Here is a 24013-nt window from a genome sequence, read left to right as displayed (position 1 = left end):
GAACTTTGGAAACCATGGTAGATACTACAGCGAGATACTGCATCGCTACAGTCTCTGCCCTGGCAAACCTTACTGTGCTCCCACCTGGCAGGAGGGAAGCAGCTCACCTGGGTGGAGGAGAAGCCTCCATTGGGATTCTGCTGACCGGTGATCCACTTTGCAATAAGAGATGCGAACGACAGCTCCTCCTGGGGAGGTGCTGGCTGCGTGGTGAGGTGAGCAAGGAGCGCATAGGCTGTCATCTCCACTTCAGCAGAGGGAGCTCGGTAGCGAAAGTATGGGAGATGAACCTCTGGCTCTTTCCCTGGCCGCTGCCAATGAACAGACCCATCTTTATGGGAGCCAGGGAGCGTGTGGAGAGAAGACAACAACCATTTATTAGCAGTTATTGCAAGGAAGTTCTTGATCTGCTGCTGATCCAGCTGGGAGGCCAGAGCCTCCAGGATACATCTGTCATGTAGCATGAAATGAGAAGGGTCAGGTTTACACTTGCTGCACGTTTACAACTACGCTGAGTCCCCTAACTAAGCTGGGTGCATGATGCTACCTGATGAACTCCCTCAGGGCAGAGAAGTAGGGCTGGGCACTGAGAGTGAGTTCTCAAAAACTCAACCCCTTTACACAAAGCTTTCCTCTTCCACCCCCTGTCCCTATCCACAGAAGCCATTTCCTAAAGCCAGTGCACCACAATAAAAGCCATTTTATCAAAGGAAGATGTTAGGTCAGCTGGTTGGAAGAATGATGTGCCACCAGGAGCACTCACCCTTTTTCACAGCTTCCTTATCAAGTGAGCTGAGCAATGCTTTCCGTTTCTCCTCCTTGCCTGCCAGGGCGAAGGTGTACGCCATCAGTGCCTTGGTGTACACGTGGTTTTCTTTTTCATCTGCTGCTGTTTCCAGGCAGAACAGAGCATTACGGACCACTGAGTGCTGGGGTGGGGGAAGAGATACCCAGTGATTAGAAGAGTGGGGAGAAATTAGGTTTTTGCCTTACTAATGGCACATAACTCCACTGAACTTTGAAGAGGGGTCTGCCAGAATGAAGTCTAGGGATAAGTAGGGAACGATTTTTTCCAGTAATGCTAATATTGTTAGCACATAATTCTTATATCCCAGGAATCAACAAACAAGTCCTTTTTTCAATGTGTAGGAAATTCTGGGCAGTAAAGTGTCATCATTGACTAACACAACATAACTGACTCAAGTTCAATTGCAGCCACATACAGTTACAGGCAGAGGAATCTCCAGCAATGCGATAGTGATGTAGGCTGTCAGCGAGACCTCGTTGTCCACTCCACCCTGCAGGAAAACACAAAGGTAGATGCTGACCCGATCACGCTTCTTATCTTCAGTCTTTTCTCCCACTCCAGCGGGAATACTTTATTTTGCATTGTAGGCCACTGGCTTGTCTCCTTCCCCTTGCAGCTGATGTGGATGTATCAATATCACTTATAAAGTGCAAGTTAGCTTTTATTCTCCTTCTTATTGTGGTGATCACACAGAATCATAGAATCATTTTGGTTGGAAGTGACCCCTAAGATCATCAAGTCCATCTAGTACTAAACCATGTCCCTAAGAACCTCATCCATACGTCTTTTAAACACCTCCAGGGATGGTGACTCAACCACTTCCCTAGGCAGCCTGTTCCAGTGTTTCACAACCCTTTCTATGAAGAAATTTTTCCTAATACCCAATATGAACCTTTCCTGGCACAACCTGAGGCCATTTCCTTTTGTCATATCCCTTGCTATTTCAGGGAAGAGACCAACACCCTCCATGCTACAGCCTCCTTTCAGGTAGTTGTAAAGAGTGATAAGGTTGACCTTGAGCCTCCTTTTCTCCAGGCTAAACAACCACAGTTCCCTCAGCTGTTCCTCCTAAGACTTGTGCTCCAGATCCCTCACCAGCTTCGTCACCCTCCTCTGAACTCTCTCCAGCATGTCAATGTCTTTCCTGTAGTGAGGGGCCCAAAACTGAACATAGTATTCAAGGTGGGGCCTCAGCAGCACCGAGTACAGTGGGATGATCTTTTTCCTAGTCCTGTTGGACACACTATTCTTGATGCTCTTGGCCTTTTAGGCCACCTGGGCACACTGCTGGCTCATATTCAGCTGGCTGTTGATCAACACCCCCAGGTCCTTTTCCCCCAGCCAGTTTTCCAGCCACTAGTCTCTGAGCCTGTAGTGCTGCCTGGGGTGGTTGTAATCCAAATGGAGGACCTGGCATTTGGCCTTGTTGAACTTCATACAATTGGCCTCAGCCCAGTGATGCAGCTGGCTCAGATCCCTTTGCAGAGCCCTCCTACCCTCTAGCAGATCAGCACTCCCACCCAACTTGATTTCATATGCACACTTACTGAGGGTGCACTCGTTCCCCTCATCCAGATCATTGATAAAGATATTAAACAGAACTGGCCCCAACACTGACCCCTGGGGAACACCACTCCTGAGTGGCTACCAACTGGATTTGACTCCATTCACCACAACTCTTTGGGCCTGGCCATCCAGCCAGCTCTTTACCCAGTGAAGAATGGCCTTTGGCTCCCAACTTCTTGCCATTGACGTGGGCATTTCCCATCTGCCTGTATACTCAAGATGCTCAACTGGACCTATCTGACTTAGGGTCAACTTCTAACCTCACAAAAAAAACCAACCAGGCAGTCACGTTACCTTCATGGCATTGTTCAGGAGTGTCCCAGAGCTGCGGAAACACCCATTCTCCTTCTGTTTGTAAGACAGCCAGACCAAAGCATCCTGGATGTGCTTCTCATCTATGAAAATGTAACGCCGGGCCTGGGCAAAGGACTTGAGGACAAAGGCTGTGAGCCTGAAAGAGAGAAAGAGCAGTGAAAGAGCCTGAGCATGCCTGTTACGCATCACAGGTGACAGGGCCCATGTGCACATCATCTGCTTGGAGAAAGGCAAGAAGGCCTGGGAAACTGTGGGCCAGTTAGTCAGCCCACATGTATATTATATCTTCACCTCAAAAAATCTGTCAAAAAACTGCTTCACAACTGAATTTCTTGTCCCTCTTTTGGCTCATGAAACCCTGTGATCCCATTGTATTGAGGCTACAGTTTGAAGGACAGTTATTGTTCTGTATCTAAAAAAATCGCTTTAGAAAAAGTAGGGAACAGCATTCCAAAACATCTGCATAATAGTAATATTCAAAATGACAGAGAAGAATAATTAAATCCCTGATAGCTCATGGTCTATTGGCAGGACTCTTGCATTAGAAATCCATGCCTCACAGGTTTTCCCAGAAGTCCCCAGGGTAAAAAAGAACATGTTAAAAGAGTGTTTGCTAAAGTTGTTACAAGCAGTTATGGAAAGGAAGCAGGCATGAGGCGAGAAGCCAGCATGCTACTGAGCCAAGTATTGTTGCAGAAACTAAAACTGAAGGTGATGAAGTCATCCATTCTTACTCTTACCTGAAGTTGAAAATGCATGGCAATGATATGCTGGAGCAACTCAAAACTTTGTAGTAAGTCACACTGACAACACACATCCTCCTCCAGGCTGTGTTTGCTTAGTAATACACAAACGCTCTTGAAAAAAATCATACGGCACTGCTCTTGTACTATCATCCTTTCCACTTACATGGAAACACCCTTCCCAGCAGCCTTCTCAGCAGGTGCTGGTCTAGAAGGGCTGCCACTGCAACTCTTTGGCTTTTCTCAGTCAGGATGTGAAATCCCTGCTCCCTTCATCCCCAATTTATCACCACTTCTTTCATGTTTGTCATGGTCCTCAGACCTGCTGGTGGGAGGATGTGCTTCAGCTACATAACAGGCTGATGCAGCCTATTTTATTAAGGCAGCACAGGGACCACACCAGCTCAGGAAAGCCTGGTGGTCTACAACAGAATTTCATATTTACTGTCATGCCGCACTTATTATAAATGAGAAAGAGGAGCATATAAGGGAGGCATAATTGACATGAAAATCACACCAAGTGTTCCCTGGTTGGCCATAACGTAGTCCAAAGGTACTGTAAGAGCCATCTGGGTGCTTGTAGTTCAGCTGCCTCTGATAACCTGTAATGGAGAGTTAAAGCAAGATTCAGATGCCAGAGGAAGTCTACTGAAGGATGGGGAAGTAGAAAAACAGCTGTATCAGCAAAAGCAAAGGACAGGAGAGTAGGTCAGCCCTATCCTAGCCAGTAAGAAGTACTATACATCCCCACTTCCATGCACTGCTTGTATTTTGTGAGGTGAAGCAACACCTGTGTTTCTTCAGAAGGGAGGACATATTAGTGACAATGGACAAGTCACTGTAGCAGGCCACCTGACAACTCTGCACTGCATTGCAACCCAATTAGGGAGCAAAGAAAAGTGGGTGCAATGATCAGGTACCCTAATGATTAAACAACAGAAAATAATACAGGAAAAAAGTAGTGAAGGGCCTTCTCAGGCATACAGCAGAGACCATCTGTGCATGAGAGAAGCTCTCTTTCCACATTTGGCCAACATTTGACAGAAGCACCCCAGGCAGGATCTGGAAAAAATACAATGCAGAAGCAAAAGCCATGTCCCAGCTCACCGCTCACTAAGTATCCGATGGCCTTGGATTTGACCTCCTCACTCAGCTGCCCTGTCTTGTTCAGATAGTCCAGGACATAGATGTTGGGTGCAAACAGGACCATGTTCTGCTCTCCACAGCCAAATGGCATCTGGAGGAGCTGGTGCAGGTTCTGCATGGCAGTGCCCATGATGTCACCTGGGGAGCAGGAGATACCAGAGGTATATTTACAATGCTCAGGGTTGTCTATCAGAATCAGAGGTAGCTACTGAATGGGAGAAGCAGGAGATAATGAAGAAGAACAAAAGAAAATCTGAATTGATAAACATCTTGGAATTAAATGCAGAACAACAGAGAAAAAGAGGGAAAAGAGAGGGAAATGAGAGGTTAGGGCACTGGCAGAGAACGCTGAACAAAACGACATGCAGAAAGGGCAAAAGAAAGATCACAACTGGAAGGGAAAGTGCTTGAGACAGAGGGGTGAAAGACAGGAATGAGGTGTGCTGGAAACCAGGAGAAAAGACTGTGAGGTAGGAGGCCAACAGAGGGGGGCAGAAACAGCATATGGTTCTTCTCCAAGTCTGCTCACTCACCCAGCACTGAGAAATATGTTCTTCCTGAGTCTTGTACCACATTTGAGGGTAGCACCAGGGAAAACTTCTCTTTTACAGGTACTCCTGAGAGGGAAACAAGACCCAAACAGCTTCAGTGCAGTGCCAAGAAATGGCTAATGGAAGGGGAGGGGGTCTCAGTGAAACAACAGGATCACTTCCTATTAGAAATGCCCTGACTTCAGTCTCTTTATTCTTTCCTGGCTATAAGGCAATCTCTGCATGAAACCACCCCCACCACTGTTAGACACTGTAGATCTCACCTCTACAGCTTTTTCCTGGGCATGCTAGAAAACAGGAGACAAGGCTTGTAACTCCAATGTCAGCACACAAGAGAACAGGGATGCAAACAGTCATGCTAAATCTGTCTTAGTTCATACCCTGATGCTTAGGCAGGACTATCCATTCTCTAGGACCTTATTCAGTCTTACATCTCAGGCTCCCAACTGATGAGGCATGTTTTGATTACCTAAAAATATTAGTCTGTATGGAATACAATAGAGGCAGCACTATCTTCCTTCTCCAGACCTGTCACACCCATCAAACCAAACAGGAACAAATGGAGAGGGTGGGGAGAGACGGCTTTACCTTTTACACAGAGCACGAAGTTCTGGGTTGTTTCCTTCTCAACTCCTTCAGGCTTGGGTGGGATGAAGGAAAATGAGAGAAGTGAGAAGTTAGTGAGACAGGAAGTACAGACAGACAGAGGAATCCTCCACAAGGACAGAGAGATCTGCCTGTATGAGAATATATAGCACTCTGTCCAATTGCATCACAGTGTATGCTCTAGCCTGTGGAAAGCTCAGTCCTCTCATTCCCACAACCCACATACCTCCACCAGCAGCTGTCTGACGACTGTGTCCTTCCGCCCTTTCTTAGGGGTCTCCACGATGGCATTCCCGCAGGGCTGCTGGTTCTGCAAGTCCTCAGTGCTCACCGAGAACTCCACCTGCCCTGTAGGAAACAAGGGTCAGCCAACCCTGCCAGGTAACAGGAGTCACTGCCACTTCCAGGAATTTCAATCTGCAGGCCCATGGGTGGGGATTTCCCTTCAAACCCGGACCCTGCTTATTTCCCACAAGAACATGGCTATCTATATCAGAATCCATCCCGGAGCAGATAAACTGTACTGCCATCAAAAGGTGACTCTTTTCCAGAACTTAGGACACCACAGAGGTGGGACTCACCAGCCCACACTGCTGCCTGCATGCACAGCACAGCTGCTACCACAGCACGTAACAACAGAGTGAAAACAAAGTATGAAGATCCCATGCGGCAGTCATCTAATCTCTGGGAGGGATGGAGACAACAGAGTATCCCCATTGGCTTGCAATGTCTCTGGCTTCAGAAGATGTTGTCCAAGGGCTGTAAGGCTTGATGATACTACATGTGGTACCAGACAGAGCCTTGGACACTCTGAGTCTGCCAGCCTTTGCCTCCCAAGTAACCCCAAATGAGACAGGTATTCAGCTCTAATGCTTCCCCGGAAATAGTGTTGCTCTAACACCCAATACTGAATGGGGAGAACATCACAGAGAAAATCTCTCTGCAGTTTTCAGCACCCTGAGACCTTTACCTAGAGATTTGGGAGTCACCAGCCAAGACACAGTTCTCCTCCCGTTCTCACAAAGACAATGAGATTCTTCATCCTTTTCCACCGGAGCAGCCAGGAAATGAGCAGACTGAGCCAGAGTCACGCTGACCTGCCAGTTGTAGAGAGGCACAATCAAAGAAGGGTGATCATGAGAGACAGGGAGCCAGGAAGCAATAGCAACAGCCGCTTCTTCAGAGGCAAGGGAGCAGGGAGCTGGAGTTGTGGGTTCTGCATTTGGAGTACATAGGAGGAATAACAAGAACTTTGGGACAGAAGGCTCTAGGGCTACTCAAAGATATAAGAAGGCTAGGTGAAGGTAAGAGGTGTACAAGAAGGTTACACAAGTAAGGAGGATTTAAACCTTCCTTACCCTGATGCAGGCAGTCAGGTAGTTGAAAACTGTGGCTTTCAGCGTGAACGACTCACCACGCACCACAGAGTAGGGCAGGGTGAGCTCTACAAAGAAGGGCTGGAAGGCTCTGAGGGACACTGTTGGGGACAGGCCAAAGCCTGTGTCTGCCGAAGTGCAGAAGGCATTGGCTTTCCACTCGGTGATGGTATCGGGGATGGTCACATTTAAATCAGCATTTCCATCAGAGCTGGTGAAACACAGAGAGGAAGGACAGAGGGTGATTTTTTTATGGCATTTTGGTGACTATCTGTGCCCCTTTTGACGCACTGAACAGTACTGCCTGTGTGAACTGCATGTTTGTTACTGTAGGGCCACCCTACCTCTTCTTCCATACCCATGACCACTCCTTGGACAAACCTAACCGTGGCTGAAGGTAATTCCTTCTCAGAGGATTGCCAACTGATCTCCTCAAACAATAAAAACGTTTTGGCATCGAAAAAGTTTGGCAAACATATGGGGATTCATGTTTTCACCTTATAAAACCAGTTTTATTAAAAAGGAAGGAACTAGCCCAAGGTGCTTACCTTATAGATACTAAACTCCAAATCCAAGTTTCTGGGAAATACTTTCGGACTGTCTCCGTCACCTCTTCAGGAGTGCTTAATGTGGCATGAAGTCTGTCTGCCTGAAGGCCTGAATGCGATGAGGGCTTATTAGCAAGAGATAGACTTCCAGCATTTCCTGCTAGTCTCCAGCAAACCTTAGAGCATGCAGGGCAGCACTTTACAGGTTAAAACAAGAATGTTAAAGCAAAGAGCTATTTATTACCTTCTGTGAAAGCAGCCCTGTCTCTTTCAGGCACAGTCTTAACGAGTCTCATTCTCTATCCTATCAGGCCAAGTAGCAATGGAATGTTCCTCTGTTGCAGTGTTTTTTGTAGGGTCATTATGATTCAGAAAACCACTTCCCTGCTGAATTTACAACCTCTAAAGAACTAGGCTAGAGATGCTCAAACTAAAAACATGCAGTTGGAATTTGGGAGGGATAAAAATAGACATTTTCCCTAAACCAAATTCTTCACACGTAAAAAATATTCCCAAGAAGATATTCTGAGTTTGGGATGGAATTGGGTAAAAAATAAGCTTCTGTTTGACTTCAGTTTTGAACAGCTGACAAACAGAAGGGTCATGAGCAGGATGGGACAGTTGGTTTGCTTGGCTTTGACAAAAAGAAAGAGAAATCCACACAAGCAGATAAAGAAGAAAAGTTCTTAACTGAACTCTAGTTTTGGTCATCTTTACCTAAATTAGTGTCTTTGTTTAGATAAAAATTGTGTAGCTAGCAAGTATCCATACTATCTCTGCAACAGGCACCTCCAAAGTCTGGGAAGATTTCAGAGCAGGAATGAAAGACGCTATCAGAGCTGTATCACATAGCTCCAACCAAGAGTGACAGTGGCTTGCTTGTATTGTCTATCACGATATTTCAGTCTTCTGACTTCTGCCTGTTTCGGTTTTAAAATAATTTAAAAGCACCTATCCTGCATCTTATCAGCCTGTATTAGAAGTTGAGATTGTCTTAAAACTGGATATGTACTAAAGTATGCCAATGGAAAACTCTCTAAATCAGTTGTCCAGCTAGAATAATCTAGATTTTCCAGGATATTTCCCTTATTATGAGACTCTGGATGATGACATGGCCAATCCTATCTCCTAAAAGGCTACCATTCAAGAGTTGAGATAGCCCTTAGAAATAGGGTGAGTCCATTTCAGGCTGGACTTCACATCTTACCATTCTCAGCCTACCAGCTTGTCACTGAAAATTTTCTCTCCCGCTTCTTCTGTTTTTGATGATACATAAAACTGGATGAGTCAATGAGGGCAGACTGAAGATGGTATTGGAGACCCCTAAAGTGATACCTAGGAAAAGACATCTAGTACAAAAACCGAGTGAACAGTTCAGATGCCAAATAACATCCTCTCTTCTGCCAGGGTCTTTGAAAACTACTTCGTTCTGCTGACTTCTAATGTGGAATTATCAAAGCTTGTCTTTAGACCTTACTAACCCAGCAAAAGAGATATTCCCCACACTCATGCACAAGCTGACATCTGTGAACCCACTACTTCAGTCTGACTTCCACAACGCCAGTTTTTGTTTGAGTATTCACCCAAAAATACAGACAGGATCTCAGATATAATAATAAGACCCAGTTCCTTTACCACCTGTCCTCATTGCAGACATAGGTCCTCCAGATGAGAGTGGAGCCGATTGAAAGCGGGCTGCTGCTGGCACATGAATGCTAGTGCTGCAATACTGTGGTTTCCTCACTTTGGTATTTGTGAAAACCTTCAAACCCATTTCCTATGGGAGAGAAATCCAATATGTTTTTTTTGTTACAGAGTCCTGCTGAAGTCTACACAGCAGACCTGACATTGGTACTGCCTCAAAAGGAGAAGCCGTTACTGACTGTGGATTGGACCTTGAGATGAACTCCTTAACCCTGGGGTCTGGGTGCTTGGGTGGCTCAGACAGACCAAAGTATAAATCCCCTTTGTCTCTAGGGCACTGGTTCTTGTCCAATTCCAGCCTAGGGGTCAGGATAAGCCAGGAAATAGATAGTTTTCTCTCTGGAAGGAAATGTCTGTGGCTATGATGCAGCTCAAGGACTTTATTTGGACTAACTGTAATGGCACAGGATTATTTACATCCTGTTAGAACCTCACATCAAGTCAGCCTCAAAGCTTTTCCTGTAAGAAGAAAACATTGGGACTGATCACTTTTCCACCAAGTCAGAAGCAAAGCTGGCAAGATAAGTGAAGCTTATGACTCTCAGTGAACTTGCCTCTGGATAAAAATTAGTGTCAGATCATTCAGACTGACAAACACTTCCCTTGGTATGTTGCATCATGCCACAGAAGCTTAAGTATTCTCAGTCTGTCTCCCACTCCACTCCCTAACCATGTAAAAGGGCTATACCTTTAGAATGCTGTAAGTGTCATCTTCGTTCATCTCCACTACTGGAGAATAGGTGATCCCATTCAGAACTATCTTCTTCAAGGGGATGCAGTTTTCCAGGGACTCCTCTGAGAGAATGTCTGGACTATAGGAATAGTCATGCAGTCCCTTCCCTGGCAGCAAGTTATACACCTAGGCAGAAAAAGCCAGAGTATCCAGCATTTTCAGTGTCCACTGTCACAACACACAACTGAGGGAGTTGGATGCAAAGACCATAACCATAACAGCACATACATCCACATTGCCATGGTCCTCACTCTGGTGGGAGCAGTGGGAATGTGGGAATCAAAAAAGAAATGCAGATTTGGAGATACTTCCTCTTCTGTTATGAGTAGCGTGTTATTCTGGTTATTATGGCTCAAATATATAAAAAATACATTTTCAGTCCTTTGTCCCTACTCGAGGATTGTTTTTTGCTGCTTAGCATGAGAATAAACTCTCTTCTAGAAAATTAATCCATGACTGGAGAGAATAACTGAAAAACCATCACCAAACTCACAACAGTGTTTGGCTCTGGTCAAGAGAAGCAGTCACATTATAAGGTTTTCCTCAATGTCATCCCTATAGTTGGATAAAACTCCTAAGAAACAGCTGCTGCCCAGTTCTCATCTTTTTGCCCATCGAAGAAATAACAGAAACAGCACAGGACAGCTTTCCTGTGCCAGCACGGACAAGAGGGACTGTTCACTGTTTCTACCCCAGCACCAGGTTGCATTTTCTCTGACTAGACTCCAAAGTTGCTCCACAGACCAAGCACTTACAGAGCTGGGTGACAGGTCAGCTTCTGACTTCATGAGGAGAACACTCTTGTCTACAGCACGGACAGCACAGAGGGAGTTTGGGGAGGCTCTGAACAGCAAGTGAGCATCAGAAGAAGGCAGGCCTTCAGAAGGAGAGAAACTCAAGTCCACCTATAGCAACAGGAAAAACTATGTCACAGATGCTCTGCCCTTGCAGGACTTTTCCCTTCAGTTGACTGCATCAGTTCTAACCTCACAAAAGCCCACAAACACATGCACACACACACACACCTCTGTGCTCCCTCTGTGCGGCTGCAGAGCTGGGTTTCCTCTCTGCAATGCCAGACAAATCAGCACTAATGGTTCTTGACAACTTCCAGAATCACAATTGCTCATAAAACTTTTGAGGCAGTTTTGGGGGTTTTATGGCCACTAGTAAATCTCATGAGATAATTGCACATAGTGATTAGATGTGTTCAGGCAGCTGGGCATGGTGTTGAACCAGGTCCACTCTCTGTACTACACCCAGGTATTGTGTGTGGAGAGAAAACAGGCTTGCAAAGACCTTGCAAATTTTTCGGTAACATGAGAAGCAGTGATACCCTGGAGCAATATTGCAATATCTACTGGCTGTCGATTCTGAAGAACTGGCTTGTTGGTTGAGGCCTCCCAGATTTGTGTGCCTTCCCCAAAACCTAGCTGACAACTCTAATGACTCCCCTACCAACTTCTGCCCTGGTAGTACTTGCTAGCATAAGTTGTCATCACCATCTCACATGATTTTGTAATAAGGTGGCTGACCTGCATAAATCTTCCCTCTCCCTCAGCAGTACAAACCCTCCCCTAACATTAAATGATCAAAGCATCCTCAGAGTAAATGTGTTGCTTGACAAAGTAGTATCAGCTGCCAGTCTTCCTCATGTTTCAAGCAGACCACAGCATGCCTTCTGTTAACACCCCCCACCTCTCCAGGCTGGAGTCATAATCTGGAGACTGCAATAACAATATTCTTCAGGAAAGGGCAGAACAAGGGCTTGTAGCAAGATTGCTGCTAGAAAAACTGTGTAGCATAGAGATAGCTCAAAGTCTGTCTTATCCAGTTTGACAACAGCTTTGAATACAGGATACTTTCAGAGAGGAAAGCAGCATCTAAGCGTGTAAATCACTTGGCTGGCACCTAGACCTTAACACAGTGCATAGTATGACCTTTAATATATGAACAAAATACAGGTGACCAAGCTGCAACAATAACACTAGTCTCAGAGCTCATTTAGCTTGGACTGTAGCAGGACAAGGGACTGCCTTTAGCAGTGTCCTGACTACTATTCTGAAGTTCTGACAGGAGTTTTTGAGGTTATTCTTTTCTTAGGGATGCTCATACATCAGTTTGATCTTCTGCATAAGGAATATGTGTGGCTATAAGGCAACAAAGGTCCACATACTCGAAGAAAGGCTTTATTCTTCCGCATTCTTTCAGTCTCGCCATTGCTATTGAAGCACCACTGTGAATCGCTCAGCAGGTTCAGGCAAGGTTTATCTCCATTTACATACAACAGAAGTTAAAATGACAGGGTAAGATGTACAGGAGCTGAAATATCTGAAAAGTATGAGCTTCAGCCACTGAACTGGGGCTGTGTGTGTTTTATTTTTGCTCTGTAACCACATAAGCAGCCATCTAATTGCTGGAATGAGCTTGTGGGAAATAAAGTGAAAGACATGGGTTCTAGTATGACATAAGACGTGTCCTCCCTTTTCTTTACCCAGGACCATCTCTGAGATGAGTGGTTGTGTCTAGTTGCTACGAGGAGTTTTATCAGTGTAGTCCCTGCTAGCACCTTTCTTCCAATAGGTGATCTCTTCCAAGCCAGCGCAAACCAGTAAGCAGTGAAGCTACCTACAACAATTGATAGGTGGAATGTCCAGTGTTAGTAAATCTAAATCAGTGAGCTTAGCCAGGCTAAATCTAAATAAATGAGCTTGACTATGCTGCAGTCTGACAGCTGCTCCCTCAAGGATTGGACACGTACCTTATTGCTGAAACATTTTTCTACATTGAACTTGGTTGAATCAGCGATCACCTGTCCGCTGGGGGCAGTGGTGTAGACAAGCACTTCAGCCACTGGAGCAATGTCAGCTTGTACAGGCAGTTGTAGCAGGAAGAACCCATTGGCTAGCAAACAAAACAAGAGCAAAACGTTACAGTACAGGAAACCTGTTCTTGGAGCAGCCAAAATGCTAGGTTTGACTTCATGCTGAACTTCATCCTAGCAATGATGAAACTCTGGACCTCCAAGTGGGAAGAACTGGTGCTCACAGAGATGTGTAAGTCTCACTGTCTGGCTGAAAAGTCCAGTTTCAAGTCTTGTTTTCCAGTGCATGAGCCTGCTGAACTTCTGTTCAGCTTCTAAAAAGAGACCATCAGTCTGTGTCTCCTAGGAGCACTGGACCCCCAAAAATACAGTGTCAGAAGACAGACAGCTAGCACAGGGGATTTGAGCATATCGGTGCAAAACCTAAATAAAGGCAGAGAAAATAAATCTCAAACTCTTCCTATATCTTAGAGGACATAGAGATGAGGATCCCTGCTATTATATGGAAGCAGCCTCTATATCTGCCACAGTTGCCTAGCCTCCCAGGACAGCGGCAATTTGGCAGGAGAGAGGAACTCACCACTTTCCTGTTCTAAATCCAGAATGTGGGTGCCCGCTCGCTTAATGATGCCCTTGGCCATCACCTGAATGGAAAGAGAAACTCTGCTGTGACTGAGGTTACGCATGATCCAAACCTGAAGGAGAGGGAACCTGAGAGGAGAGCAACCTAGGTGTATGTCTGCTGCTCACACCTTGCTCAGATGCTCTATGCCATCTTGTAGCAGAATTCCAGTGCTCACCCAGGGGGTACTGGGACATCCTTACCCTTCTGCTCCTAAGCCAGCCCCTCCTTTTTGTGGGAGAAGAACATATGAAGGATGATGGGAAAGTGGTTAAAGCTCCTGCCACAAAGCCACAATTTCCATCTCCAGCCTCACTACAATTATCAGTGACAACCTCATTGTATGGCAGGTGCAAGCTTACCAGGTAATAAAAGATTATTTTCTTCTTCTCTTCTGTGGCCTCTGGAGTAAGGATATAGTGCACCCGAACCTCTGAAGAGAAGCCACAGCTGAGTGTCTCAGGCTTGGGCTCAATTTTGAGGAAGCTGTTACTAGGAGAGTAAAAGCGCTTTAGTTGGAGATAGCCTTCTTCGTGGCGTGGAACAACCCAGTTACGGTCATAGCAGTAGCGGCGTGGTTTGTGAGTTGCCTGGAAAATGAGAAGATACACACATAGATCCTTAAACACAGGTGGCTGAACTGGAGCCAAAATTCATGGCCTAGTCTTAAAATTTTTGTATTTTTTTGTATTCAAGCAACAAGGTAGTCTACAAGAAAAGATGCATGACAGTGTGGTGGTATCCTTAGCAAATCATTGGGAATTATCTCACTCCCAGAGAAGCTGGAGTTTGTCTCAAACAAGCTGAATCATATCAATTGTTTGTTTACTTCAGTTTCACCTCAAGGGCTAACACCTTGCCCTTTCTAATACCCTGTTAGTTGAAAAAGAAGAGAACCTGATTTTCATATTTCTTCTCATTATTGGTGCTGGAGAAACGATAGCGCTGTTCAGAGATTACTAGAGTCAAGCTAAGGATGCTATGGAAAAGGAAGAAAAGTCTCCACCTGAGAATTCAAAACCTAAATTGAGTAGAAGTTTAGGAACTGCGAGAGTCCAGGTCTTCCCAAAATGAGAGCAAGGGGAATATATTTCACATTTAGAAGGATGCTCAACATTTCATGTGCCTCACATGCCCTTGTTTCCTTATCTTTCTCACTATACTTGGGAATTCTTGCCTTTACCCTGCAAAATTCTGAAAACTTCAAGTACCTAGTGGTAGCTTCTGGATAGTTTTTAATTGTTTTAATCTGTGATAAATGAACTGTAGGGAGAAGAGCAAGTATAATTCTAGGCAATCTACCCTATTCCAGGGTGAGATATTATGAAATGTGCATACTACACACATATTGCATTTTCCACTAAAAAAAGGATGCTCAGCAGCACTTATTTTCCCAGATAAACAAATTCCATACCAGGGAGAGAATTTCTGTGAATGTTTCATACTCTTTATTACAAGAAAAAAAAAAAGAAAGAAAAAAGAAGGAGGACAACTTAGACACTCAGAATGCTAAATTAAACTCTGAGAGCTGCAGCTTGCTTTAACTGACCACAAAGGATATTTAGATGAGACACTTGGGCAATCATCTAATTGAAAAGACAGCAAAGTACTAGCATTGCTCCACCATGGAAGTCTGACCCACCCCTGAAACAGATTTCTCTAGGTAAGGCTGGTGATCCCTTGCGGCAGAATGGACTACTATGACCTCTTGACCTTCCTTCTAACCCTATATTGCTATGGCCAAGCAGAAATCAAGTATTTGCAAGCTAAGTGCAATTGTGACATGGCAACCTATTTTGTTGTATGGCTATTTCCACCACACTGATGTCAAGGTCAGCACAAACAACCAGAAACAAGAAGCTAAGAAGTGCTTTGCATATATAATAGAAACTTCAGAGGTGTTCCCCTTCTGGCCCTGTGGGTCACTTCATCACCTCCTCTGCCTGCAGGACTCACCTCAATTCCAACAGAATCGAAAAACAACAGAGAAGTATTCAAGGCAAACCGTGCCCTGCCCTCTTCATTTGTTGTGTAGCTGTTTTGCTCGCCTCCTTGGAAAGAAATCCTCACAATTTCATTGGCAATTGGAGCACCAGACCCATCCACAAGTTTCACCTGGAGGAGCAAAAACAGTATGGAATGAGAGGAATGCCTGTCACCTGAACAGACTGATGGACCACCAACCTAAGGATGTTGGGCTCATGTCAGACAAGGAAGCCTCCACTGTGCTTTAAACATGCATCATTTATCTCTTTCAGAGAGAGCCACAAGCTTTCTGAATCTTATTTCTTTGGCCCTTTCTTATCTCTGTCTCTGGGTCAGAGGAGTAGATGTGGAGATTGACATACACTCACACCCCTTAGCCCTCCTATTAAACAGGAAACAGGAAAAACAGAATTTTACTTGACTGGAGAAGCAGAAGTGCAAGGACAGAGAGGTAAGCAGAATGAGAGCTGTGCTCTCAGCTGGTCTTCCCTGGTTTGAGAGCCTGCAAGGGAGAGGAGGCCCACAAGGATTAGCAGCACTGAGGTCCAGAATCTTTGCAGAGTAGGGTATGCATGATAGGTCCAGGAGGCTCAGTAGCATGATCTTTTGGTCCTCATGGCATTCCATTCTCATGGCTTCCCTACCTGTCCGAAGAAGGGGATTCCAGGTTTGTAGTAGGAGTCTGAATGCTCAAAGGTGATTTTGCTAATGGTCGTCGTGATCTCAGAGAAGCTTGTTCCAGTCAACTCCACTCCTGAAGGAAAAATCATGAAGAATTAATTTTTCTCTGCATGACCAGTATGACTTTTACTTCATACCAACCCTCCTTTGTTGGGCAAGCAATTTGTTCATGCTTCTGTCTTACAGGTAGGAAAGTTTTAGGATTCCAGAAAAGCAGAGGTCTGTTTTTCTCCCTCATTCCTACTTGGCAGGCTGGTCTCCTCTGGGCTTATTACATGGGTCTTCAATCCAGATGATTCATACCTGTCTCCTCCTCTTTAATTTTAGCCTCTACATGGAGCTTATTCTGATATCCACTCCTCTTGAGCTGGAATAACTTGGTCTTTACCATTTCAGAAATGCAGCCATAGTTGTCTGTCTGTTGAAAGAAAACAGAGAAGACCATTATAGTCTCATGTATATAATGTTTATCCAACTCACTGAGTCCATTGCTATTTGTTGCTCTGAACTGGAAGAGAAGCCCATAACCTCACAGATTATTCCCTCTGTTGTTTTTATCAAAACTGGAAAAGCATACAAATAACTTGGCAAGGCACAATTTTGAATTAATTGCAGCAACATCAGAGCACAGAATTTGCAACCTAGAAGATTTTTGTGTATGTGAAGTTTAAAATTCCAAACACTTGGAACAGAAGCACAAGGAATTATTCAAGTGTATGCCACACAGGAATTGTTTACCAGGCATCAGGCACATAGAATATAGCTGCTGCCTTAAAATGCACAAGCTGTATGAGTGATACATAAACCAAAGCCTGTGTATGCGTAGAAAGATGACAACTGAAAAAGTATTTCTGTAGTGGCAGAGCCCCCCCCCGCCCCAGGGGGATGGGGTTGTCGCCAGCCTGGCTGAGAGGTGAAGCCAGAGACAAAAGAGACTAAAGGAGCACCATTAGAAGGTAATAATGAGTGAGCAATCGCCGGACACATGCATGCAGAGCCGTGGACAGCACATGCAGCCTATCATGTTATTGTATAACACGAGTTACAACCAATCACATTGTTGTAAGGCGCGTGGACAGGGCAGCTTTGCTATAAAGCTAGCCCGGTCCGACAATAAAGCGAACTCTGTGAACATCATATTGATGTGTCAGGTTCTGTGGCTCGCATGGATAAAGCAACATATTTCCAAAGCTTGCCACCTCTTTTCAGCATCCTCATGTGGAAGGTGGGTCTCCAAATAAAAGGGAAAAGATGTCTGGAACAGAGGTTAGCACCACAGTGTTTGTATTTTCTCCTAGCACGGGTAACAACAGCTGTGGTAGAGGCAATTGTGGGGATCATACTGTAGCAGACCTCAAGGATATCTTCTGCTTGCTTTTTTTTGTCCTGGGATATTGCCACAATTGCCATTACCTCAGCTTCTGTCAGTTAAGCTAGCACTGTTACACCTGTCCATGCTCCAAACACCATTCAGTTCTGCCCTTGTAGACTTGCCAGTCTGAAGAGTGAAAAAAATGATATCTTTTTTCCTGTCTGTCATAATCACTGATGCTAAAATCTGTATTCCTTTCCTTCTTGCTCAAACCACATCACCTTTCCCCTGGTTTCTGCTCCTTTCCTGCTTCTATCACCAACTTCTGAGCCCACACACTGTCTCTAGTGTAAGCTGACTCCATCTCTGCTCTCATTGCTCATACCTTTTCTATCTTACTTCTCTTTTTACTTTCTACGCTCAATCTGACCTTTTTTTTTTTGTTTCTTTCATCTCTTTCTTCTCCATCAGCTTCTTTTCTTTACACACCTTTTTTACTGCACAGACCTTGCCTCTGTTTTACCTTTCACATTTTGTCTTGCACCCAATGTTCTCTCCTTCTTCAGGCTTCCTTAAAAAAGATTTTTATCTGTCCCGTCTTTGCATTCACGCTTGTACATCTGCAAGTTTATTCCTACAAGGCAAGCTCAATAAACTACACTTTCTCCTATCACTATCTCCTATTACAAGAGTAACCATGACTCACCTGTCCAGAGAACTCGTCACACACTGCCTTAGCCTCTTCACCATAGCAGGTGGTGGCTGCCTGCTCAAACTTCCGGCAGACACGGAAGCTCACGAGGCCAGGAACAGGCTTCCCAAATGTGTATCTACCAGCAGGGAGGATTGAAAGAAAAACAGAGCCAATGGGAATGTGAGAGGGGTGGAAAAAAATTACTAGCTGACCCCCAGTGGAGTCAGGACTCTGCCCTAGGGCTGTCTCCAGGATACAGCAGGGTCATCACAGGGAATAAAAAGTAGAAATAAATTTGCATTTTAGGATCAGGCTTGGCAACAGAGGCAGGAGCACTGAATCTTATAGTCCTGATTGCTTCCCTTGGAATAACACACAAGTCCTCAGTAAACATTTACCCTAATGCTGACTTAGTTGAGATTACTTCTCACCTTGGAGGAACATGATGCGAGTATCTAGCCCATCACCCAATTCTGACAGAATCAGTTAGTGTACATACGTGCGCTGGGTCTTTTGGCTTGTTCTGCAGCCCAAGCCATGGCCCTCCCTCCAGTAAGCATGGAACATTGCTATGCAGAATCAACTGAGATGGCCCAAAGGAAAGAGGGCAGCTGCATCACTTATGGGTTCCTCTCAGTGATGGCAAGCAGAAACCACAGTTAAAATGTCATTCCCAGGTAAACTAAACTGAAGACCTCTTTCCTGGAACTGTAGGTGGTCTGAAATCCCTATGACTCAAAAGAAAAAAAAAGAAGGGGGGCAAAAACATCCTCCCCCAAAAAACCCAAAGAACAATATGTTTATACATGTTAAATACAAAGTGCCCCAAGCAATATTTGTTGCCTTTTGCCTAATGGTAGATGTAATCTGTTTGGTCCTGGGACCCCAAAATGATTGAGGAATATAATGAAGTATCATACATATCTCAGTCTCCCAATTGGACTTCCAGCAGCAGCTGAAGAAAAACTGAAACCAAGAAGGACGTGAAAGAAGGACACTCACAGACCACAAACTGTCACTTTCAGCTTCTCATCAAGAATGGTGATCACCTTGGGCATTTTCACTGTTACTTCAAATTTTGGAAGCACTGCAGAAAAAAAAAACAGTCTATGTGGGGGGGAGGGAATAACATAAAAATGAGACATGAGGGCTGCTCAAAGGCTATTCTTACAAATGACCTGAGACACTTTTGCATCTCAGTGGTCCGATTTTAGAGGTTTCTGTCACCTGCACATCCCACTGAAGTCAGTGAAAACCACAGGCACTCAGCCAACCACTATGCCAGGTAAGAAGACAGGATTTTTACACCAGCTAAGAAAGTACAGCAGCTTCTTACATAACACCTGGGTTATCAGTCCCACAGCAGTAGGATACAGTAAAATATAAAGTCAATAAAGGTCTCCCATAAACATATGGAGCTGGGACTGCAGCCTGTTCTCTGCATTTCCAAAGCATGTGTGTCTTAACAATTTGCAAAATAGGAAGACCCCATAGCTTCCCCACTAAATTAGCACAGGGTGACATTACATCAAAACCCAGCTATGGGAAGGGAAGTGGATGGTGACTGTCTTGGGAGAACTAGGAGGGACGCAGGGCACAGGAACAATCTTGCAATTGAAAGAGGTCAAAGGACTTTCAACCACAAGCCAGATCATGTCAGACCATGCAACCGGGGCTGCAGCTGGCTCAGTGGGGTGGGAAGCTATGTTGGTTGTGACCATGTACAGGTGTGTATTTGGATACCACTTTCTAGCCAGGCAGATGGAACTCGCATAGGGGTGAGAGTAACAAAGAGAGGTGAAGGCACTAACGCATCATGCAAACTACAGACTTAGCTTGTGGAGGAGGAAAGATAAGATCTGAATTCACAGAGAGCCCCAACCTACACCAAAAGCTCAGAACTTTGGGCCTTAGGCAGGGGAGACCCAGACTGATAGCATGATGCTTGACAGGTGTGTAGCCAACTGGACATGAGGCTGTGGCCTTAAATCACCTCTGAAAGGGGGTGAGGCTTGTGGTTACCAGCACAGACTGATCCAAGCACATTGCTCCTCCTGATGGGACTTTTGCTGAGGTGGTCAGTCAGAAGAGCCACACTGCATGGCTTGGGGCTTAGGAAGGAGTGGAGACATGTCACTCAAGTCCTTCAGTCTTCCCTCTTCAGAAAGGGATGATGTTTGGGAGGGAGAGGACAAAGAGACATTTTTCCAGTCATACTGGACATCCTGGCCAGATCTACTACCCTGTTCAATGAGGCTTTCGTGACCCATGGAACTGTTAGGAGCTTGAAAGTGCAGCAATAGTTACCATACTCCTCCACAGAGAAAGGATGCCGAATTGTCCTCCCAGAGGCCTTCTGTGCCACCACTGTGTAGGTCCCTTGCATAGGTTCAGAGGTGAGGTTGAAGAACAGCTGTATTAACCCTGCCTTTAACTCTGCATTTGTCCACTGGTACAGACGGTTGTTCTTTGGGTCCTACAGGTAATGAGATCACAAGGAGATTGTGAGAAGAGTAGGAGTCTGCAACAAGAACTAAAAAGCGCTACCAAAAGTGTGAGAGTAGGCTGAGCCCCAGCGTTTCAGGAGGCTGCAGGGCAGGAATGGGGGTCAGTGCAGAACTGTGTGGGGAGCCCAAACAGGACAATAGAAGGACCTGTAACCTGGGTACAGAGTACATGATTGCCGTCATATGAGTTAAAGCTCTGTGTATTTGAATTAATGTAATGGGCCTGCTTAATAGAGAAAATAGACAAGAATCATCTTGAGTTAGTTATTCTTCCTGGGTTGAGGTGCAATAGATGTGAATATGAATGTAATGTTTGTACATACCTGGACATACACCAGCGGAAACTAGAAAAAGAAGAAAGAAAACAGCATACTTAGAATGCACATTTAGACAGAATGCAAGCAACCCAGTCAAATGACCAGGGATATGACCATGTTTCAGGGAACAAGCTGGTCATCCAATGGGATAAGCAAAAAACTTCCTAGTATGGAGCAACAGAGCATTCTGAGGTACAGCTGGTAGGGAGGGCAATCCTTTGTCTCAGGCAGAAAAGTCAGCTGAGATTACTAGCTCAGGGTAATCTGCAATACTAATAAGAGCATGTGTACACTGTGGCCTGCTCACTGCTGAGATGTTCACACCAGCACTGTTTATTTGTAGTTTGTCAAACCTTTCCAAAAATGCAGAAGGCAGCCTTACACAGAAATTTGAAGAACAGGTCCTGTTAACAAGATCTGAGCAAGGCCAGGGACTGCACAACTATCCCAGTGTACTGAGAGCTCTCCCCAAAAGACACTTCTTTCCTTCCTTTCACCACATAGATGACTTAAGGCCAAGTAACTAGCCAAAAGGAAGGATCATACTTACCACCTCATTCAAGGGACGAAAGTCTTTATCCAGAGAAACAATTCTGAACAGGACTGATGGAGAAAGGCAGACAGTGAGGTTCCATAGTATACTCACCAACCAGAATACATTAGTTACAAAAAATGGTATAACAGAGAACAGAGCTGTTATCTTCTAAAGAAATTCCATTCACTAGAAAGCCAAGTCACACTAGAAGGCTACCCATGGAAGAAATTACATGAATGGGAGGATGTTAAGAGCAAATCCATGGCAGTGTGAATGTCTTACTGATCACAGACAACAGAATCTCATTAATTCGAACCAAAGTTAAATTTAAATTGCCTTTGCCTACTTTGTAAGGATAAATTTTCACATTGGAATTCACATTGGTCTTCTAATTTTGCTATAACTAGACTGACTTCTTAGAAAGGATGAATGCAAGCAAATTATTTCAGCACTTGGATGTAAGTTTGTGTTGGCTCTTTTAGGACCTTTGTTTCTGTCCAGACCAAATTTAGGACATCAATGGCCTAGAAGAAATAAATGGCTTATATAGTTCTCTCTGTCTTAGTTGAGCAAAATCTGCCTCTTTGAAAGCTATTTCATGGCTTAGTTTGAATTTTGGCCCTGTTCTTCGTAGGACAAATATCCAGTCTTTCTCTGATTTCAATACTGATCCTAACTGCATGGTCCCCAGTGACAGAGGGTGTGTGTGCAGGTGCCTTAAGATACATGAATGTATCTTAAGGTTCCCCAAATTGTTCCCACATGGAGCATTTAAAACCTAAGCCTCCACCATAAGGTTGCAGTTCTGGCCCCCAGTGAAAGCTGATGACATCTGGCCAGCATAGTCCAAGAGGTTTAGTACTAATTTTTGCTTCAAACACAAATCTTCACCCCTTCCCCGGTACCTGTCTGTCCAGGCTTGTAGATGGGTTTGTCTGTCTGGACGAAGACCAGGCTCTCAGAATTCTGGACCAGCACCGACTTGCGGCTCGTGAACTGCAGTGTCGCCCCCTTCACCATCACAGTGACAAATGTGACTGGTGACTGGCTATTTGATTTTGGAAGCTGGAGAGTAAGAAGCCAACTATGTTACAGGCTACCTTTAAAGGCTTCCTGAACTGAACTGGCCTTCATGAAATACGGTATCTAATATAAATCTGAAGGACCCAACACAGAGTTGAGCAGAACTATAATCAGGAACAAAAGACTGATCTTTGCTTGTCCCACATTCCTACTCATCCCTACTGCTGTGCAGTGATTGTGCAGGTATTGTGCAGCAAAATAACTCCCCCCTCTGCCACTTGATGATTTTAAACAATTCTTAGTGCCCTGACCGAAACCTTTCTGTCCTTTTCCTTTTGACATTCACTGGGGCAATGGAATAATCCCCTTTCTCTTTCAGATAATGTCCCCAGTCCTTGCAGAACATTTCCTTTTCCAAACCAGACATGCTAGAACTCTATACATCTCTCTCCAAGTGACAAAATTCAGTCTTCAGCCTATATCTGATAAACCCAGACATGGATGCCAAGCTCTTCAGTGTCCTGAAAGACAATACTTCAGGGCGAAGACATAATCTATGCTCTGAGCTAGATGGCCAATTTTCTTGGCTGCCCATGACTTCTTATAGTCCCTGGGGCTATCAGTTACACTAAACCATTAATTTCCTGCTTCACTCTCTTTTTCAGACACAGACAATCACAACTCTATGTTCTCACTTTAATTCAGTGTACTATATCCACAAGGCAAAAAGTATCTGAGGTCCAAAAGCTCTACTCCAATTTGAAGACACTCAAGCGACAATCTGTGGCTGTTGAAGGATGATGTGAAGAGCCATTTGAAGAAGCTGTTCACCAAACAGCCGTCATCAGGAATGTCAATACTAAAACTACTCATTTCTCCTGGCCTCTCCTCCTCCTGTCCTAGATGTGCTTGCTTTCCAGGATTCAACATTCAGGTAGCATGCTAAGGAGATCTCAGCAGTGAGATGGTGTTAAGGATGGACATGAACATATCTTTGGCTAAGAGGGAAGTGAAACTACACAGTGTTACTCTGTTCATTAGTACTCAGTGTCCTTATAGTTTATTCCTGGCACAAGGGATCATTCCACAAGGGTGAGATACTCACAGAGAAAGGGATGCAGGTGAACACGTCCGTCTCTGACACCACATCATCAATCAAGCTCCTGTTTTCCCCTTGATACTCAAGTGTGGCACTCAGTGTCACAGACTCATTCAGGTGGGTCAGCTGAACACAGACCTTCTCAGAAGAATCTGTGTGTATCAGAGAGGGCAGTAGCACCATATACTGCCTAGGAAGAGGGGAGAAGCACAGGTCAGAGGAAAAGGAACAGGTAACAGGAGCTGTACAGGAAGAGTAAATAAACCAGTCTGATGATTCCAGCTTTCACTGTACAAGGAGAGAGATGCATTTTCTGG

The 24013-nt window shown here is 44.8% G+C and overlaps 1 protein-coding gene across 2 annotated transcripts in view; it reads right to left on the bottom strand.

The window, feature by feature from the left end:
• Positions 1-24013, bottom strand: part of A2M (alpha-2-macroglobulin) — a 30668-nt gene that overhangs the window by 4970 nt on the left and 1685 nt on the right. The window contains exons 2-29 of one of the 2 annotated variants that reach the window (XM_065848409.2): positions 23703-23886; positions 22480-22639; positions 21590-21642; positions 21046-21066; positions 20523-20691; positions 19218-19302; positions 18228-18351; positions 16513-16627; positions 16173-16282; positions 15499-15657; positions 13905-14132; positions 13501-13564; positions 12858-13000; positions 10852-11001; positions 10052-10222; positions 9295-9436; positions 7660-7768; positions 7094-7322; positions 6706-6832; positions 5962-6083; positions 5718-5769; positions 5112-5195; positions 4540-4716; positions 3950-4034; positions 2669-2825; positions 1224-1298; positions 764-929; positions 108-331 (exon numbers count right to left, since the gene is read on the bottom strand). In XM_065848409.2, the coding sequence (XP_065704481.2) occupies positions 108-331; positions 764-929; positions 1224-1298; positions 2669-2825; positions 3950-4034; positions 4540-4716; positions 5112-5195; positions 5718-5769; positions 5962-6083; positions 6706-6832; positions 7094-7322; positions 7660-7768; positions 9295-9436; positions 10052-10222; positions 10852-11001; positions 12858-13000; positions 13501-13564; positions 13905-14132; positions 15499-15657; positions 16173-16282; positions 16513-16627; positions 18228-18351; positions 19218-19302; positions 20523-20691; positions 21046-21066; positions 21590-21642; positions 22480-22639; positions 23703-23886 (3685 nt within the window). The remainder of the gene's footprint in view (positions 1-107; positions 332-763; positions 930-1223; positions 1299-2668; positions 2826-3949; positions 4035-4539; positions 4717-5111; positions 5196-5717; positions 5770-5961; positions 6084-6705; positions 6833-7093; positions 7323-7659; positions 7769-9294; positions 9437-10051; positions 10223-10851; positions 11002-12857; positions 13001-13500; positions 13565-13904; positions 14133-15498; positions 15658-16172; positions 16283-16512; positions 16628-18227; positions 18352-19217; positions 19303-20522; positions 20692-21045; positions 21067-21589; positions 21643-22479; positions 22640-23702; positions 23887-24013) is intronic. The other variant, XM_065848400.2, reaches the window with a different exon arrangement.

Source organism: Patagioenas fasciata, chromosome 1 (genome assembly GCF_037038585.1).
Source record: "Patagioenas fasciata isolate bPatFas1 chromosome 1, bPatFas1.hap1, whole genome shotgun sequence".
Classification (NCBI taxonomy): Eukaryota; Metazoa; Chordata; class Aves; order Columbiformes; family Columbidae; genus Patagioenas; species Patagioenas fasciata.
The sequence above is the reverse complement of the archived record's forward strand: the minus strand, read 5'-3'. Positions and strand labels throughout refer to the sequence as shown.